The sequence below is a fragment of the Symphodus melops genome, assembly GCF_947650265.1.
Source record: "Symphodus melops genome assembly, chromosome: 7".
NCBI lineage: Eukaryota > Metazoa > Chordata > Actinopteri > Labriformes > Labridae > Symphodus > Symphodus melops.
The window spans coordinates 20,519,566-20,540,103 of record NC_136697.1 but is presented as its reverse complement, the minus strand read 5'-3'; the positions used below and the strand labels follow the sequence as shown (position 1 = coordinate 20,540,103).

General features: G+C 36.3%; 1 protein-coding gene across 1 annotated transcript; it reads right to left on the bottom strand.

Annotated features, from left to right (window-relative positions):
- Positions 1–566: 566 nt before the first annotated feature.
- On the bottom strand, positions 567–19,823 carry LOC306826700 (uncharacterized protein). Its single transcript, XM_079348177.1, has 25 exons — positions 19,754–19,823; positions 18,787–18,913; positions 18,369–18,536; positions 18,044–18,181; positions 17,555–17,706; positions 17,254–17,357; positions 16,969–17,158; positions 16,507–16,638; positions 16,189–16,332; positions 15,925–16,060; positions 14,136–14,286; positions 13,574–13,716; positions 13,073–13,184; positions 12,895–12,958; positions 9,093–9,296; positions 8,751–8,896; positions 8,507–8,625; positions 6,007–6,128; positions 5,783–5,880; positions 4,679–4,815; positions 3,581–3,705; positions 3,097–3,242; positions 2,437–2,539; positions 1,501–1,637; positions 567–1,379 (listed from the first exon to the last, which is right to left on the bottom strand). The coding sequence occupies exons 1-25, from the start codon at positions 19,781–19,783 to the stop codon at positions 1,265–1,267; spliced, it is 3,243 nt and encodes a 1,080-aa protein (XP_079204303.1). The 5' UTR covers positions 19,784–19,823; the 3' UTR covers positions 567–1,264.
- Between the last annotated feature and the right edge of the window lie 715 nt (positions 19,824–20,538).

Genomic DNA, 20,538 nt, shown 5'->3' with positions numbered 1-20,538 from the left:
GAGGAATGGTCAATCATTTTCATACACTTACAATAATGATGCAATAGCAAAAGAAACAACAAAACAACTCTTATGTTTGCGACAGTAGGTTAAATGGAGAAATAATAGAAGATGAATATAATATGTCAAGAAAGCCGGAATAATTTTATGTATGAGGAAGTTACTCCTGGACCACAAAGTCCACGTGTTACTGATATGGCTCGAAGAAAGTATTTTATTAAATAACACAGGTCCTTTTAAAAACTGAACCTTGTGTAAAAGTCAGTTTTATTGTTAAACAATGTTTTTCTTTCATTTCTTAATCGATGTTTTGTTTACCCAGTTGCTTTGTTGTTTTATCAAAAGCTAGTGTTCATTTTCTGCATGTCTATGTGTTTTGCGTTTTATTTGGACATAAGTATTTGATGCAACAATTCCATTTTTAAAAAGTAATACACTATACGTTTTGTGAGGGACTGTATAAGTGCACCAATATGAATTCAAAACTAATGTGTTTTATTGCTTTCATTGCACAAGAGGATCACCTTATACCAAGGAAGTTATCGTCTCCAGCCTCTCCAAACATTTCTGTCCCTATACTTCCCAGAGCTTGCAGGCCCATGAACACAGCATTACAAGGCAATATAAGCTACTGTGTTAGCTTTACAGTGACCAATAGATGCCCTTTCAACAAAGAAAGTTCTTACTATGAAAAGCCTGCAGACAAATAGTGTCTGTGAATGTGCACATTGTTACCTAAACTTCAACATTCTCAATAAAAAAATATGTTATGTGTGTACTAAATACCACAAAAAAACATTTAGTTGTCAACTTTCACTCATTATTTTGCAAATGCCAGTAGGTCGGATGCAATGAACCAGAACCTTGATTTGTTTCACTCCAAGAAAGTTATCACAAAATCTGGTAAAGTACTTTTTTTAATGGTAAAATAGAGAACAAGTAAATGTAATGGAAAAACATACAGCAAAGAGCTACAACTATTTCAAAAGTGTTCTTATCCAAATATCTTCCTGTTTAACAACTCAAACACATGTAGTGCAAAGGCTTTATTATGATTACATTTTTCAAACTCCTGTAATGGCATTTTTTTAAACTCTAAAAACGAAGTTGAACATAAACTTTAACTTGATTGTAGGAAACATTAAGAAAACTGTGTATAAGATATCAATTATTTTATGAACATCACTTCAAGAAACAGTTTTGCATTTAAGAACTGAGGTGGATCAAACCGCTTTTACCTTCGAGTTTTTTTAATTATTCAGAATTATCTGATTTGACTTTTTCGAAGATCCATGACCATTTTCTTCATGTTATGGTCTGCTTTGATGTCCCCCATCTCAAGCTTGTGTTCCTGTCCTCTTAGCGGCTCATACTGGTGTCTGTAAAGAGCATTTAGCCATCAGAGAAACTGTCTTCTTAAATGGTTTCATAAATGTGTACTTATTGTAACTTTTATCTAACTCACATTACATTCATGTCAACAGCTGCAAACAAACTCACTGTTTCAGGTGTTCCTCGATGGCCTTGCGTTCATACACCGTGCCGTACACCGTTTTCACAGGATCAACAAACATCTTCTTGGTGAGTGGACAGATCAGATGTTGGGGTATGAACTGGGGCTCCGGAACCACGATTTTCTTTAAATAAAACAGAATAAATAAGCATTACAAGAAAACATGTTAATGGTACTGACAATGATGAATGATACAACAAGATGGCACAGCGCAAGGATACCTTAGTGTGTTGTCTTTTTTTGTGTGTGAACACCGTTTTTGTGTCACTATACAAAGAGCTCTTTCACCACTGGACTACAGACTACACACCACTCTACCTGACATATTTCTCTCCAACGAGCGCTGACTGTGCAAAGAACTGGATGAATTTCCGCTACTAATGGGAACAAACAGACATGCCTGTGTGGACTTCTAACTTACTCTGTGCTACAAAGGTGAGCTGCAGCTTACAGACATAACAAACTCTCACCAGCTCCACAGTCAGAGAACATTACAGTAATGTGATGGCTGAAACTGAATCTGTGTCTTACATTAATGCTCCCTGGACTTAATATTCTCTGTTTACACTACACTCTGTTTTTAAATAAAATGAATCTAAAAACAAAGTTGTTATAAGTATTATATATCTTTTATATTTATCTTTGAGCTTTTTACATTTAGATATTTATTTTAGCTTTTTATATTTATCTTTAAGGTTTTTATATTAATCTTATCATATTGAAGTTGTCAGCAGGAGCTCTGTTATTTTTTTATATATCCTTTAATTGTTTTGAATCAAAAGACAAAGTCAAATGTGTAAATGAACTTGGCAATAAATACTGATTCTGATTCATTTAAATTCTAAAAGACACATTTTAATGTGTCAGCCACACAAAAACACAATGTCTATCACACATTCACAATTTTAATTCAGACTATTTACTTTTTCCATGTCATCCATTGAGAGCCCTGCAGTTTCCTCTGTGTGTTTCTTGGCTTCTCGTTCATACTCCACACGGCTCGTCATGAATTCCTCCGCCAAAATGCTTCAAGAGGAAAACAAATACAAACATATTGAAGTGATACACACTCTTTGATGTCATACTTTACTATATGATTTTCTACGGTCTTGTATCAACACCTCTGTGACACATCACAAAACCATACAAGTCACACTATAGAAACTTATTAATCAGCCACTGTACAAAACCACATTTTTCTGTACAATTGGGGCTGTGGTTAAGTGTACATTTTTAACAAACCCTCATGTTCCTATATAGTTTAATTTAATTTCAGGGATGTATTTTACAAAGTATTATGTCACAATGATCCTTCCTAACTTTTTAACAGTTAAGTGCCAAATTACCATCATCAAACACAAAGCTTAAATAATGTTGCAAAACCAGATCCAAATCCTAAGCGGTGAAATGAAACTACAGATTTTAGAGGAGGTAAAACTAGTAATTAAAAGAACAAAAGGAAATCAAAATAGATAAAGAACCTCCTCATCACTAAACATACAGTCTGGCTTACTAATCAGCTTTGTTGTCCACTTATCATCCACCTCAAAGTGTAACTTGATTGAGCATGTGTGTAATCTCACCTGTCCAGAGGATCCTCAGGTTCAGGGACGATGAGCAGTCCATACACAGCTTCAAGGATCTCTCTCATGGTGATGTGGGCGTTGTAGTTTCGGTCAAATATGTTGTGGCAGATGCGTCCCACACTGTTGACGTTGCAGTGGTAGACCTGTTCTCATGTTAAGAGAAAACAACTTAAGTGCAAACAGATAATAATAACAATGATAAGTATAAAGTATTACAAAATGAGAGGGAAAAAACTCAAAATGCCTTAGGTTTAAGTCATAAAATGTTTGAGAGAAAGGTTGGCACTCTCTGAGCTAAGGGTTATAGAGTCACATAAAATCACTGAGAGTGTCGAGTGAAGGATGAATATGAATAATGTAGAATCTATAAAATGTAACACTTATATCTCAGATAATACAGTTTTCATCCACCCTTGAATCTGCAGCCCCAAACAAAAGTTATAATTCTGTCAAGAATATAGGGGGTACTTTGGAAGGATACTTTGGTGACAAAGCGGACAAGTGGCGGCTTCACTGGGTAGTCAGGACCAAACTGGCAGTACAGCTCAAACACTCCTTTCTCATACGGTGTGTCAGGAGGACCTTGCATCAGAATCTTCCAGAAAGCTGAAGATTATAAACAAAGATTCAGTCTTGTTGGGTATAGGAGCCCTTAGGCCAGTGGTTCCAAACGTCTGTCTGCCAGGCACCCCTTTGGCAGATGAAAATATTTTCAAGTACAAAACAGTGTGTATTGACCCACAAGGGGTCCTGTGCCTCATTTTATGAATCACTGCCTTAGCCAATGCCAAAATATATGTAATCATAGAACAGCAAAACCGTGTAAAACGTTCATGAATAAGTGTAACTCAGTGTAACTGAAAACAAAATGTACTGCAAAGAAAAAAAACACTTATTATACACATGCATACTAAAATGTGCTGTACATACTAATCTTAGAAATAATAAAAAAGATTATATTTTTGGAGATCTAAATTATACAAGTTTACAAAGATTGCCAATTATCTATTGTGATTATGAAGTTATCAAAATCTATACATTTGTCAAACCAAATTTTCTTATGCCAGCAGACTTCTATTGTTGGTTATCTTAAGTATGACACGAGTGGCAAAAACTTGACCCTGACCAGTCATTTACCCCTGTCAAAGAGAATGTGGTGACTCTTTTAAAACAAACCCTATATTGTCCAAAGCAATCACCACTGAGATGTGAGATGTGGAACTATTTCCGGACGTGTGCTCCTGGTGTTGAAACAAACAAATGTCTAATACTCTTTTCCAATAGAGTCTTCTATCTGTTTATTGTAGTTCATGATCAGGGTTCAATAATGCACAGAAACATCTTAATCTGTCCAATACATCATAAGTATAAACTGCTGCATCAAATCAACCCGACACGCCCACATGGTCAAAAAACTATATGCTTTCAAACACACCTGAATCTAATTACCTGGAGTCTTGGCTTTAAACACAGCTTAAGTCAAGACTCCACCCAGCGGCCAGTGTCGGAACCACACAAACGCATAATACAAAAACAAGCATTTTGGCTCCTACAGAGAACATAAAAAAAAGTCACTCACTGAAGTCTGACTCTGAGGGGAAAACTTTGAAGAAGGGATGTGGATCACAGTGCAGACTCTTCAGCTCCTCCAGTATACGTTTGTCCTTCTCCAGAACCCAGCCCTTCTTTGTCTCCTCAATCCTCTTCTTTAGAGCACTAGTAAGAGAGATCACATAATTCAGATGTAGTACAAACATTATGGCAGAAAATATGGCTCCAAAATGAGATTACCACCTGACTCTTTACCAAGAAGACAGTGGCTTGTTGAAAAATATTTTGTAAAAGATACTTAAATTTTCAAGCTACACTGAAATCAACAATGAATGTTTGTTGTACCAAGAAACTGACCTACACCAAAAAGGCATGCCATTTAATCAAACTGTAAAAACCGTAACTGGAAAAGAGAGGATAACAAACTATACTGACACATGCGGTTCTCTGATTTCTATTTTAACATCACTGTCCCTGGGAGGAAATTTGTTTTGCAGCCTGGTTAAACAATAACACGTAAAAGACACTACAGACATGTAGACTAAGGAAACAGTACATAGAGTATGTAAATCCATCATTACAACTACCATATACAATAGAATGGAAAGCAAATTGGGTTACCAGAAGTGAAATGGAAAATGGTTACCCCACTGGATTATTATATTTAGGTACTCGTGATTTGAGGCAAAATACCGGTACCTGAAAATCGTATTATTTATTTCTTAACATAGTTTCAATTTTGTGCTATGATGCAATCCAACAGCCCCCCTTTGAAAGAAAAAAAAAACATTTAAAGACAAAAAATATCGGAGGAATCATCAAGCCCCACTTGCCACACAATAATTGTAACAGCATTATGTCATTGCACACAATGAAACGAAAAAAGATTTAATATTAACTTTAACTAGGATACACCCTAATATCTAGGACAATGATACCGGTTTTTAGGAAACTATTGGTTGAGAGGCAACAGCACTAACACGGCACCATCATGCAGCCCTGACTGAAAACCAGATCAACAAACATGAGTCCCATGCAGCCAGTATTGTTTAATTTGTTGTTGTAATAATAAAACATGTTTGTTTATATACCCATAGAGTTCACTGTTTTGGTCATCATTTGAATAACTCACCTCTGAGTCACGGTCACTTTGCTGTTTATCTGACTGGGCAACAAAGTCTCTGGACTTTCATCATATCCATGAGTAAGGAAGATGCTTGACAAAGAACTCTATAAGAGGATAAATGAATGAGCACATTAAGTTGATGTGAAGTGTTTAAACCTGTGTTGACCTCATGACTTTCATTCTCATTCCACTTTACACTGAATGTAGGTCAGTAATGAACAAACACCAACCTCAGTGATGGAGGATGGGTTGAGTTTCATCTTAAGTTTCCTCTGCTCCAAAGACAGAACAGTCTCAATCTCAAAGAGCTTCAGACCGTCTTTGGTTGTCTCTGGTTTGAAACAGCAGCCACCTGGAAGCCATGAGGATGTGTGGAAGAGAGACAAACAGGTGTCTGAGTAACTGCCCAATCAAAGAATGTGTCATGAGTATTTGGCTCTGGTGGCTCGGGCTATCAATGATGATATCAATCACAGTTAGTAGGAGTAATAGAAGACAGAAAATATTTTTATTTCACACCTTTTTCTAACACTTGTACATAACGTTGTAATACAACAAATGCATGGCTTTTTGTTATTATGAGCGTGCTCAACTTATAACAGACAGACCTGAGAATATATATTTTTTCTAAATCAGTCACAGTCGCATATCGGACAGCACAGGCAAGGCAAGTTTATTGATTTAGCATCTTTCAGACACCAGACAATTGAAAGTGCTTTCATTAGTGTGGGAGCTGCAGCTCTCACACTCATGTTATCTTATCTCTTTATTCTATATTATTATTCTGCCGTTTTTTGGCTTGTATCTCCTCCTATATGGTTTGTGCTAGAAACATGGTTCCACCTGGAAATGGTAAAACTTGGTAATGGCATATGCACTATTACTTTTAGTAATGCTACAATTGCTTTTCTCAACACTTAATAAATGTTTCAGTGATTTTAAATGCCCTTTCAAAATATTAAATATCAATTGGAACAGGTCTTGAAAGCTGATATCTCAAAAACTGAAAGTGTATTCAAAAAAGGGTATTCAAACTTGACCACATGGTTACTGGTTGTATGCTCAGTATACTCATAAATAATCCTGTAGTGCCACCATGTGGTCGGTCATTAATTGCTTTGTGTTCAAGGTTTTCAAACCTGGCCACGTTTTCTTGTTGTACAATGCTCAACATACTCATAAATGATCCTGTGGTGCCACCATCTGGTCAGTCATCAAGAGTTTTGTGGTTAAGGCTCATAACTCATTTACCATTAGCCGTAGGAAAGTAATATCGTCAGTTAGGTAACCAGAACGTACCAGGTTCGAATCCTGAAAGGAACTTATGTTATTAAAGCTGCAAATGAGACTGTGCTTTACTTGTTGTAAAATGTTCATAAATCATACCAGTGTGTGCTGCTGCAGCTCTAACACTGAAATTTCTTCAGCCCTTAGTCTTCTCCCCTACAGATAACAGCTAATATTAAAAGGTCCTCCTGGGGGTTATTCCATGAAGCAGGATTAAGCTGAATCCTCACTTATTTAATTAATAAATCTGGCTCATTTAAGTGGGAGTTTTGTTCCATCAACTTAACTTATATGAGTCCTCGCTGAGTTACCATGGCAACTTATGCTGGTGAACAAGTCTGCTCCGGACCAGGCTAATTGTCAAACTTAGTTTAGCTGTGTGTCAAAAAATGTCAGATGGGTAGAAACAGAGTCATAAAAGACTGTTCCGTCAGGTGAGTTTACCTGCTCACGTCACTCATGTCATGTTATAATCATAAAAACTAATGCAACTAGATGTGAGGAAATATTTTAAAAAAGGTAAAACAAGCATGATTTAATAAAAAGCCTAATAAATAATTCACATCTCACAAGGACCGACCCTACTCTGTCTCTGATTGGCTGTTGAAACAAGAGAGACAGGCCGACAGACCAACATAGAGAAAGCAAGATGCCAGTAAAGCATGATGCATGCCTATAGCCTATAGAAATTGAGTGAAAGAATTTAATAAATACAAAATGAAAGAAAAACCCCCCCACTTTTTTCCTACCTCCATGGCATCTCCTTTTATTTATTACAATGAGAAATATTATGACAGTAAAATTGACATTTCATCGTAACATCGTAAGGTGAGTTTGACATTTAATTTGACACAAACACATTTGTAGGGCTTAATAACAACCTAAATACGTTGTTTCCTGTTGGCCTGCAACACAGTTTGAAATACTTGTGAATAATATATTATCACACTTACCCCTTAAAGTATGCAAAGACTCAGTGTAATTTTTGTGGAGTTAAACTAACTGACTGACTGTCTGTCTGATTGTCTGTCTGTCTGTCTGTAATACGAAATTTCAGACGAAGAAGTATCAGTAAAAGATAAAAGAGCACAGAAAAATAATGCACATGAACCTGAAACTTGCATAAGTAGCACCTTTGAAGTTACAGGCAGTTGCAGTTACAGCACATTTACTAATAATACTAAGGCACTTTACCTCCCGTAGCAGGAACTCTAAGCACTTTAACTCTGAAGTGTGTGTCTCTGCCAATGAATTTTGATTGTCATTGTGGTAATGCAAAATATGTATGTGTGAACAACCTGTCAAGGGACGACAGATGGAAGTAATCCCATGGCTACAATCTGGCATATTAACTTCTTTTTGTTCTTTTATGGAGACTGTCCCTACTTTTTAGAAAAGTAAAATAAACTCAATGTATGAAGATGACTTTCAGAGATGTCATACCTGTTGCATTGCTGATTCCGTGTAGCATGTTGTTGCTCACTTTTCCAAGGAGGATCGAATCCACAACAATGCCAGATTTTAGCAGTTCAGCTGTAACAGGGACCGGCTTCTCAGAGGAACTATGGAAAATATTCAAGCCAAAATATCAACTCCCTTTAAATGACTAAAAAGTCATTAAACTGTGAGCACTAAGAAAATAACAAGAATCAGTTGTCAAAATTCATGTACTCATAAACTCATTTACCCAAAATCATTTCCATCAGTGAGACATATGATGCGGAGTCGACAATCTGGGAATCTCTCCTTGACCTTTCCCAGCTCAGATGCCCCATGGCTCAGGGCGTCATACAGGAGAGTACGTCCACTTGCCTCAATGTTACGAATGTGCTCCTACAAAAAGTATACAAACAATTCCCTCCATTTCCATTACTGTTTGATGTTTTGTTTTGCTTGTACAGCACTTTGGTCAACAAAGGTTGTTTTAAATGTGCTATAAAAATAAAGATTGCTTGATAATATGGCATTACACCCACATGCAAATTTCAATAAAGTATAAATAAATGATCTCAGAAATACATAAATTTACCTTGAACTTTTCCAGATTTTCAGTAAATATGTGGAGAGTGTTCACCATGGAGCAGAATTCTACCAGACTAATGATATGATGAAAATCATAAGCCATGGTCCTTGCTGCAAAGTTGTCAAAGAGCTCTTTTACAGCATGAATCTTCTTGATTTCGGCACTTCCATAGCACTCTTCCCCCATAGAGGAGCTTGTGTCGATCAGCACCTAAAAAAGTTAGTCAAATACTGTAAGTGTGTCCAGCTGACAAAGGTGAAAAAACAAATAAATTAGCCAGCAACAAAATAAGCTTGATTCAATTGTTTCCAGCTACCAGCAAGTGACGCAGTATGAAACAGCCCAACAGCTTGATTTACCAAGTGGAGATGGAATATTAATATCCACATCAGGGATTGAAATGTTGTACTTTGTTAACTTGTTTTGGCTAACTGTGACCCTCTGAGTGTTATCATTTGAGTGAGCAGCTTGTCTAACTTTAATACAAGGAGGGAAAAGAAATTCACACAGCAAAGAATTACACATTTAATGAATGCAGGGTGAACAGTGAGCGTGCACGATACGACGTCACATTGTCTTTTGACTGAGGCAAAATAAAACGGCCCAAATCAGACTCTTGACATAGGCCATTATATTAAAGGTGTATATCCCATGATCTGTTTAACTGAGGTTATAGGCAATTTTAACAGAGGTGGCCAGCATCATAAGGAGTTGATTTAGGCAAAAAAAAAAGACTTTTGGCAATTATTTTAACAAGGTGAGAATATGTTCCTTGTGGTTTTTAAAGACACATTTTCATAATAATAAAAAGTGAAGTAGTTTGACAATTGTAGGTTTTGTGTGAGGCTGCTTTGTGAACTACAGCTCTTCACTGCTCTCGGCACAAAAATATACGTCACCATCTGCGTGAGACCGATACATTACAGATTTACAATCTCAGAAGTCCCATGGAAGTCGAGCGGAAGGGGCAGGAATTCAACAATCTATAGAGGAAGCAGGAAGTGCTCTGCCTATATTAACAGGAAGTTTGAGGTTCTTCCTTAGCAGTAATAAGCTTACTCAGCATGTCAGTTCACTTAAATGCTGGTTGTTTTCCAAAACCGTATACTATACTAGTACGCACTGATTTTGCCAAAATGCAGGATGCAGTGTGTAGTATGCCAACAACTGCAAGATTCACGGTATGCCAAAAAAAGAGATTGAAATGCTGAAGCAGCTGTTTGAACATTGCCGTTGTATACTTCCGCACTCTAGGACCTGAAACTAGTTAAACTGGGCCAAGCACACAGCGAAATAACTAACAACTGGTAGTTATACATCATACTGCTGTTGAAAGCAGTATATATGCAGACTTTAAACTTATCAACGTGAGAAGAGTTTAATACCGGAGAACAGACTTACATAAAAAAAGACGCTAAATGGACCATCTGTAATTTAAACATATTATAAACATCTGTTAGTTTGGAAAGAGTCAGTCTGGGATGAGCTGGGATTAAAAAGAACTTTCTGGTTGTAACAGACAACATCACATCACTATCCAATTTTAGCTTCATTACATTGGCTTCCTGTAGGTTGTAGAATTGATTTTAAGATTTTACTCATTATTTTTAAAGCATGGATGGTGCAAGCTATATAACTCCTGGTCATTCCAAAGTTGAAACTTAAAACCAAAGATGATCAGGCCTTTTCAGTCAGGGCCCCTCGACTTTGTAACGACCTCCCTGAGGAGATAAGACTTGCAGATTCCCTCAATTCTTTTACATCCCTTCTAAAAACATACCTTTACAGATTTGTTTTTATGTGATGTCCTCTTCTTAACGTCTTATCTTGGTTTTATGATTCTTCTTTTACTTTTTACTGTCCTTTTTTCTATGCGGCCATCTGTGTTAACTTGGTAATGTTTAATCTTACTTACTTTGTCTATCTATGTTTTATATGTATATATACTTTTTTTTAAAAATAATATTGTGTTTTTGATAGTTTATTCACTTGCTTCTATTTCTGTTATAGCTCTCATCTTCTTCTCCTTTGGTTTCTTAATCGTTTTAAATCTTCTGTCCTCTTGGTCTCAGCTCATGTTCTTTGATACTTGTTTTGTCTGCGTTCTTGTGATGATTCTTGTAATGGTTTGTTGGGTTTCAGTTTGTTTTTGTTTCATGTCCCAGGGCTCTCAAGTTTTGAACTGAGTTCCGAGTGAGATTTTGGCTGCGGTGGTAGGAATTGGGTTGGGTTGAGCACCTAATAATTTTTTTTCCTGTATTGTGATCCGTTTTTAAGCACCCATTTGTGCCTTTTGTGCAAAACGTTGTAGTTATGATTAATCTTTTTATCTTTTTAAAAAAGTGTTCATCAGACAAACATTCACAGAAAGACAGCATATACGTTGGAATACTTTCATAGACGTGGACTGGAGAGAAGTGTTTTTGCACTATTTCAGCTCTGCAGAAGTTCCAGAGTTAACTTTAATTAAAGTAGTCTGTGTAAAGTATAGTTGATATACACTTTAATATAGTGTGACATTATTTTGGTTTGTTTACAAACTTAGTTTTGATAACAATATGAACATGTAATTCAGAATTTGATTAATTTCTGACACAGTCGTGTTGTGAAGATGTGATCCTTTTTTCTGCGTTCCTTTTTTATTGATTAACTTTCTAATGTAGCTGCATTAGATCAGATGTCAGTCAAAAGTGGAGTGGTATTCATTTAACCAAAAATGTATCAAAAATATTGGTGGATACATTTTAAAATGCTGTTTAATTTGTACTAACAATTTGAGACATAATCTGCCCTTGTGACTATTAATCAGGATTTTTTATTCAAACAACTGACGATAATTTTTATTTTTTTTGCTTTTACTTTCCTTTGCTGTCTGTGTTGATCCTCACACTCGTATCCAATAAGTTTGTAAAGATTCAAATTAATTAATGTTAACTATAAATCAAAGTATTTTCAACATCAGTGTTGGAATGCTAAATCAATCATAGTCATAGTCAAGTTGTTTTAACATGACTGTCATCAATGTTACGTTAACGTTGACATTGATTCAATGTTTATTTTGTGTTGAGATTTCAATGTCAACCAAACTGATGATTCCAACGGAAAATCAACATTGTTTCAATGTCGTCTTGCTATATGGGACGGTCTGATGCAGAGGTAGTGTGTCGGTCAGAAACACATTTTACACTAGGGTAGTTATTTATATTCATAGTTTCCAATAAGACTGATCATTAATGATCTTCTGTTTGGAACCTATCATGTCTTTTTTCTCTTTAACATAGAATTGCCAAATTATAAGTCAAAACCAAAACAAATAATTATAATAGACAATTCCATATTACATCTTTTTGTTTGTAGAAAATGTCATTTTAGCTGCTACCTAACTACCTAACTCCATCATCATTGAATGGAGTTTGGCTTTATATATCACAGGACGGTGGTCTTCCTGCTTAGCCTTAGGCCTGTTGCACCTCTAACGGTGCCTGTGGTGGAATATGCATGGCAAGGGCGTCCTCTTCCCTGAGCCAGAGCTAAGCCTGACCGCATACCTCGCTGACTATTACTTCAATCATGTAAGGAGGAAGGTTAGATATATTTCTGAAAGACAATCGGATGTCCAATTGTCTTTTAATGTAACTGCTGAATGGGCTTCGTATTGCACTTTACGACTCTTCTGGATTACTTAAAGTGTATTCACTACATGTCACATTCACACAGTGATGGCAAAGTCTGCAACTTAAAATACTGAAGGCCTACATGAGTACTATTTCATTCAAATGATGAAGACATGAGACAGTCAAAGTGTTACCAGTATAGCCTCTGTTGGATTCCTGGTTGTGACAAATGTTCCATCATCTCTTTGATCACCAGTCCTGTGTTGAATGTCAAATACACAGAAATCATCAATCAGCATTCTGCATCAGAGACCTTGTTTGATTCTGAGAAATATTAGGTGGTGATTTGACTCTGAGATAGGCCTACTTTACCTGGCTGCCAACAGATTCACTTCTTCTGTTATGACTTTGCCACTCAAACAATCACGCACTCTGATCATATCAGGGGATCCTTTGTCTTTGTCCAGACAAACCCCAAGGTTGTCTAACAAAGAAAAATAAGATTTTAAATTATAAATACAAACATCATGGTATCAAAGGTAGTAAATAAAAATCCTTGCATTGTCTTTCAGGTTGGTTAATTTTCATTAACATAACTTGTTAGCATAGATTGAAAGCAAATCTTTCCTCAGAGGAAGTATTGTCCATATGTTACTTAATGTCTCTCCCTCCATCCCATTTTTAAGATTTCTGACTCTTAAAATGAGGTTTTTCCTGCCACTCTAACGTAGCTAAATGTAGCTTAGTGCTCATGAGCATTGGGTGTTTGAATATAGCAATGAATAGGATTTTTTACCTGTGTATCAAATCTACACAGTGCACATTTAAATACTGTTAGAAATATCCCATCCTGGTAGATATTTTATGGAGTACCTTCAGTCAGCAGAACAAGGCGATTCGCACACTGTCCCAGCTCCTTCAGATGTAGAGGTGGGGTCACATTGAGCCACTGATTGGAGGAAGTTTTTAATTCTTCCACCATGCATCCAAAAGTCTTCTCCAGATTTATCTGAAAGCTGTCATTTAATTGCACAAAGATAGATCTGAATCAAGGCTCAGTCTAAATTCAAAGAGTAAAATAAATAAATGACAGTCTGACAGATTTTATATACACAAATATTACTATTTTCACAGGCGAAGGATAGCACCAAAGAGCTCAGTAACAGTCGAGACTTGGCAGTGGCAGTAAAATAAAAGCTACAAGATTCCAAAATAAATACGGATATATTCACAGAAAAACCTGAACAATGGTTATAACACATTAGTATTGATTGATGATATCATTGCTGGAAAATTAATATTATAAGATGATGCTAAGATATAGCATTTATTTAAGTTGACTGCTTATGCTATAGTATCTGATTAGGACCTGCAAAAACATGATGTACTCTTTAAGACAAAAGAAAACTTATTAAACAGAGAAAATGGTACAAACTTCTGGCCAATCATCTTGTCATGGTCGATCCACAGAGGGTATGTTTTCATGTATGGAGGCAAACTCAGCAAGAGTTTTTCGATGTCCCTGGCTCTCTGTAAAGATGTTTCTCGCAAATTCTCTTCAGTGCAATTTGGAATTTTCTCCCCGTCTGAAAAGGAGAGAAGACTCAGAACAAACTGGAAATAAATACAGAAAAGAGGACTAGTGTTAAGCTGTTTTCCTAAGAACAGGATGACACCTTAGGCTGGAGGGTCAGTATATCTTTTGGTCGTTTGATTTTCCTGTCAGAAATGGGAATCTGCAAGAAAAGCCAGCAACGTCTCTTCTGCCTTCGTAAAATGACCAAATTTAATGTTGACAGATCTCTTATTACTTTGTTTTATAGATCCTACATCAAATCAGTTTTAACATTTTGTGTGATCTACTGGTATGGAAACCTTAGTGTTAAGGCCGATACAGCACTTTTTCAAATTGTGAAGGTCAGTGGAAAAATCATAGGTGCTGAACAAAGCAGCCTCAGTGACCTCTACAACAAACATGTTCAGCAGAAGCAAAAACCATCCTGTCAGTCAGTGCCCACCCCCTTCACTCCGAGTTTCAGTTGCTCCGTTCTGGTTTTTATTTTAGATTTCCCTCTGTTAAATCCAACAGATACAAGCACTCTTTTTTCCCCAGTGCCATTTCCCTCCTTAATTCTGGTCGAGGGGGAGATAGTTGTGTTATTCAGGAACGCTCTTGCTCTGTTTCAGTATGTCTGACCTTTGGTCTCTTTGGTCAGTATCTGCTGGTAAACATTGTCAACATGGGCTGCATTTACTTTCTTATGTAGGCTGATCATCATGGGGTATTTGTATATGTATTCGACTGTATTGTAAGGAGCACTTTTGACTATTATTCTATGGATGTACGCCTAACAGTCTGCTGCTAGCATTGAGTGGATTCTGCACTTCACTTTTACTTTTATTTTGATGTGAGCTGCTGTGAGCCTCAGTCAATGATCACGACAGGTTGTTCCTCAATGAATTGTAAATTTGGTGCCTCTTGCATTGTCATTGTGTTTATTATGTACTTTTGCCTTTTTACTGTCATATCTGCTGTCCCTGTACTGTCTGCTATTATTGTTCTGACTTGTTGCACAACAAATCGCCCTCCGGGCACAAATAAAGTTGAGTTGAGTTAAAGTGGTTATTTGATTTTTGTTTTAAAATATAAAAATTTTCATGGTCAAAAAGGGATGAGTGAAATTTAAAAAATAAATAAATCATTTTCTATTTCATATAATGAAAAATAAAATCAGTAGAAAACAGAAACTAAAAAATTGCAATTTTTTCATATGCTGAGGCCAGATCTTGTCATTTACAAGGCAATGAGACCGGGTTCCTGTGAGCCACCTTTTGCACCACCTTTTTCTGCTTAAATGTTGATTAAACTCAAGCTGTAACAGAAAATAATAAAAATACAACCTGAAAATGATACATCACAACAGAAAGTCAAAACCAAGCCAACAGCAAATTATTTACAAAACTGCCACCATAGGAAGCAAATTGGCCGTAAGTGGTTGTGCTACATGTCTCCCTATATATGGATAATTTTTTACAATAAGTTACTTAATAATTTCTGCCAGTTAATTACTGTGAATTTCACAGTTCCATTGCTGATTCACAACCACATGTGAGGGCTGCTATCTGCATTTTTTCAATAGACTCATGCAGTGATGCTTCTCATAATGTCATATCTGCGTTAATGCCTAGAAAAGGTTGATGAACTGTCAAACTTTTCATAATACCTTTAATTTTCTGGAGAACGTCTGCCCGTTCAAGGGGCTCAGGTATTCCAGGCACTCTGATTGGGTCACTGAAACGGCTGCCATCTTCAGACTTAAGAGTGATGAGGGCAAAGTTCTCATGGTCTGATGTCAGTTTCTGTCAAAATAAAGCAAAGAGATTATGTTCACAGCTATATCAATTTAGTTTTTTTTTTTTTGTGAAATCAAAAGTCTCTAAAATTACTGTTCTTACTCATATCAAACATTTTCACTGTATCATCATACCTGAGCTTCTGATCTTAGATGTGCCCAGCAGTACAGTGAATTCTCAAAGACATCCAGGTCTTCGATGATTTTCTCCCCTCGTTTTGTTCCGAGTTGGGGCAAAAGCTCCCTGAAGAGCATGTACAAGCCTTCAACAACTGCAATCTACAACAAAAACAAGAATATTTTTAAGAAACGGCTACTGATGAAGCACACATAGAAAGAAAATAATAACAATTACAATTCCTTATTGTTTACCTTACCTTAGCATATGCAAAATAACAACAACAATTATCATTATAATAATTCTAATGACCATTCTATGTATTTATTGTTTACCTTCTGATTATTGGTTATTGTTTCGTTCCTGCAAAGTAACTGATGCAAACTTTGGATGAGAGGGTTACATCCAGTCAGTTTTCGTATGTAAGAAATCATCTTCTTCAGCTCTTCGGTTCCACAATGATATTTCTAGATATGTAAGATAAGATAAACCAGTACATACCAGTTATGACTTATGCTCGCAGGTCTTTGATCTGAACGAAAATACCAGCATGCTAACCATAAGGTTATCAACATTTCTGTTACTCCAATTATTTTTTTCGATAACTCTCTATTTTAAATACAATTTATAATTATCCCCAGTTATTACAAAAAATTACATGTCACTTCCGAGTACCTCCAACAAAAATGGCTAGCCTGTAGTGTCTGAGCCATATTGTATAAAAAAGCAAAAGAAGAAGTAACGGGTCATCAAACAGTGCACATTAGTAATGCTCATGTATCTGAAGTAAAACTTACCAGAACATAAAGTGAAGACAACAACACACTGATTCCTTTCTGGGTTTGTTGTACTGAAGGCACAACGTCATTAATGAAGAATGTGTCATCTTGTGGAGTGTCATCCGAAAAGGAGGACAAAGAGAAGTAAACTGTGGACGTCTCTGAGATGTCACAACTCTGCAGAGTTTCACCACCAGCATGGTCACCTCTGTAAATGTAAGACAAGAAGGAAAAGTGTGTATGGGTTAATAAATCTGACTGTTATTAAAACCATCAATACTTGTTGTAGTAGGTTTGAATTACTTGTAACAAAGCACGTGTGCTGGGATTCCACTTTCATCTGCCAACTTGCGTCGCAGGCTGGTGATGGTGTCACTTTCTAAGTTCACAGACACCTCAAAATCTCCCTGCAGGACACAAGAAACAGATAGCTAACAGAAATATCTTAAATAATTCCAGGATAAAAAATGATCAGAACGTCAGACATCAATAAGGGAAATGACAAATGTACTTTTTGATCCCCTAAATATTTGAAGCGATGAGGTCAATAGATTGAGTAATACATCAAAGATATCCATCAATCATGATCTGAGTTAAGTCTCACCTTGAGCATTATGTGGCATCGAACCACGTCATCGCCATCGGTTGTAGCAACCTCTCCCTTTGGGTGCCGTGGAGCCTGTCTCAGGTTTTCTTTTGGTGTAAAGATGACGTAAATAGTAGATCCATCTTGAATATGTCTGTCCTTTAAAGACCCTGCAGGAGGACATGAACATTTATGTTAATATACTTAACTTGTTAGTGGACAGTTTTCTATTTGTAAATTAACAGATACAGACCAACATTATCAAGATGATGTGATCTAATGGATAGACTTCTAAACTCTAGACCATTGTTTGGTATAATACGACTTTTGACGGAAAAATGAAGTTTTAATCATCTGAAAGCTTCATTATATCCAGCAGGCATTTCTTACAGTACATGTTGTATGTATATAATTTTTTTACGTGACTGTAAATTAAAAAAACAACAACAACAACAAACAACTTTGAATTATTGACGTTAATTGTTGACTTTGTTGAAGTCTGCTCACAAGTGTTGAAGAAGGGATCGTCTGTCAGGGGCATCCCATCGATTGTGTAGAGACAAACTCCTTTTGCATTGCCGACATTTTCAAGATGACCGATCCTTAACATCAGGTCCTCCACAGTGTTTTGCACTGGATCCATATCTGTAATTTGAAAAATGACCACTGTTACAATGTTCCCTTATATTTTGTTAAATGCAAAGTCTGCACTATGATCACATCCCATATCCAACAACACAAGTCATTATGTGTAGCCTGACCACATTGTATGAACAACTTGGCATGTCAAAGTTCATCCAGTGGTCATAGTTTATAAAGGATGTTATCATACCTTTAATCTCTTTCAGTTGAGGACATTTGGGATAAGTGTACTTCAGACAGAATGCCTCCAACGATTTCTGCACAGGGGCCACAGTTTGAACCTGGCGCTCTGGAGCTCTGAGTCTTCGAACATAGTCTTTCATGTCTGAAAAACGGTTCTTTTCTACTTGACTTAAACCTTGAAGAGTGAGAACAAAAAAAAAAAAGGTCTTTCAGTATTTGTGTAGCTTCTTGATCATTGTTATAAAAAACAGACGTTTAAACCAACTAGTTTCACAGCACACAGCAGAATGAGAATCCAGTGGTGATGCCATGGCAATTTTCTGATCTATTTATCATATCAATGTTAAATATATCAATGTTCTTTTTTTTCATTATGTGGAAACAAATATTGACAGTGTTTGGCTTTCAGTTGATAGTCACCATACCCATGTTCGTTAGATCTTCATCTTTTATGTCAAGGAAATCTCTCTCATCCTTCACACCCAACTGGAGAAACTTGTTGTAGTAAGTTTCCAGTCTGAAACTCTGAAGTATGTTGTATGTCGCACCCATCTGAACAATGATATATTAAAAAACAGGTCTTACATACAGTATGTGTCTGTTATGGAGTGATTAAGTAAATGAAGTGTTACAACACAAGTTTGTTTTGCTTATCAAAGTTAGCAAGCCCATTTTCAGCTTTATTCTGTGTAACTCCACTAGAAGGAACAAAATCATATGTAAACAAACTGTCCAACATGAATACAAAGTCTCTAGAGCTTTAGATAAATGCTTATGAACTTGCTTTTGAGAGGTTTATGACTATAGCAATATGCAAATTGTTTTTTTTACATTATGCGTGATACTTTTATTTTACAATGTTAAGACACAGCTTTTTGGTGAACGTTTAATGATCATTCAAAAAATACTAGCAATATCTTTTACTGAAATCTGCGCGAGTTTCAATTTAGCTTTTTATTCTGTAAAGTTTATATGTAACCAATACACCCCGCTTCTGAGTTTAAAGGGTGTATCGAGCTCCTCTGAATTTCCCAACACTAAAAACAAAACAGATAACTAACACAAATCTTATTTAAGATCTTTGAGGTCCCCAAGGGAAAATAATGATCCTTAGAAAATCCATTTATGCGCCCAATAGCCTAATATTCCTTACTATTTGTTAGTGCTATTTTGTATCAACCAAAACGAAATTTTTAAATTAGGCCTATGTAAGTGAAAGTAAAAAAAGTACCTTTGTTTAAAAAAGAACTAACTTTACTGCAACGTAGAATAAAACTATGAACTTATGTTACTGTAGGCAGACGCTCACTTTTCTTGGAGTTTGGAGTTCTGACGGTAAAGTGCAAACTAATCCACCATTAAAAGTTGAAAGAGTAAAGGGAACAATCTTACCTTTAAAATGTCAGCGATGTTACTAAACATCCACACTAAACATCCTTTAACTTTCACTTCCGATTTAGTTGAGAGTTTCCTGAAAACCAAGAGGAAATGTCACAGGAACCATATTTGGAACGCAGCTCCACCTTAAAAAGTTCGGGATTTTCCGACAGGGTACAAACAACAACACATGCAGTTTTTATTGCATTACAGCAACAGATGTATGTTGCTGATTTTATTAGACAAAGAGAGTAGGGTTTAATTTTCCCGGTATATTTTAATACGTCCAATGTTGTTGCTGTCATATAAGTGGTAGGCCTACAGGCTTTCAATAACTAACATCTTTCTTGCACATCCACATCTTTAACACTTAACACATATCTGTGTATGAAGGGAGAGAGACGATCTATGGGAAAAAAAACACAAAGTACAAACATCCTTATCAGTTTGAGGTCCTAAACATTGAGTATAAGTCCAGGTATATGTAGGCTACACATATTTAAAAGTAGTTTACGCCTTTAAATTGTCCTCTTTGAGTTGTACCTGAAACATACCTCCAGCTACATGGACATATAACAGTGTGAATGAGTCCATATTCTGATTCTGTTCAGAATATATGGCGTGCTGGTGTCAAACCTAATTCATCATACAACCCAAGAGAGAGCACACTACTGCGACATACACCCTACTGCACCATCTTACTTTAGATTATTATCTGATGATGATTCCCTCCTTTTAGATTGGTGGATGTATTGACACAGACTGAAACTTGACTTCTGTTTTGAGCAGTTGCAGGGTAA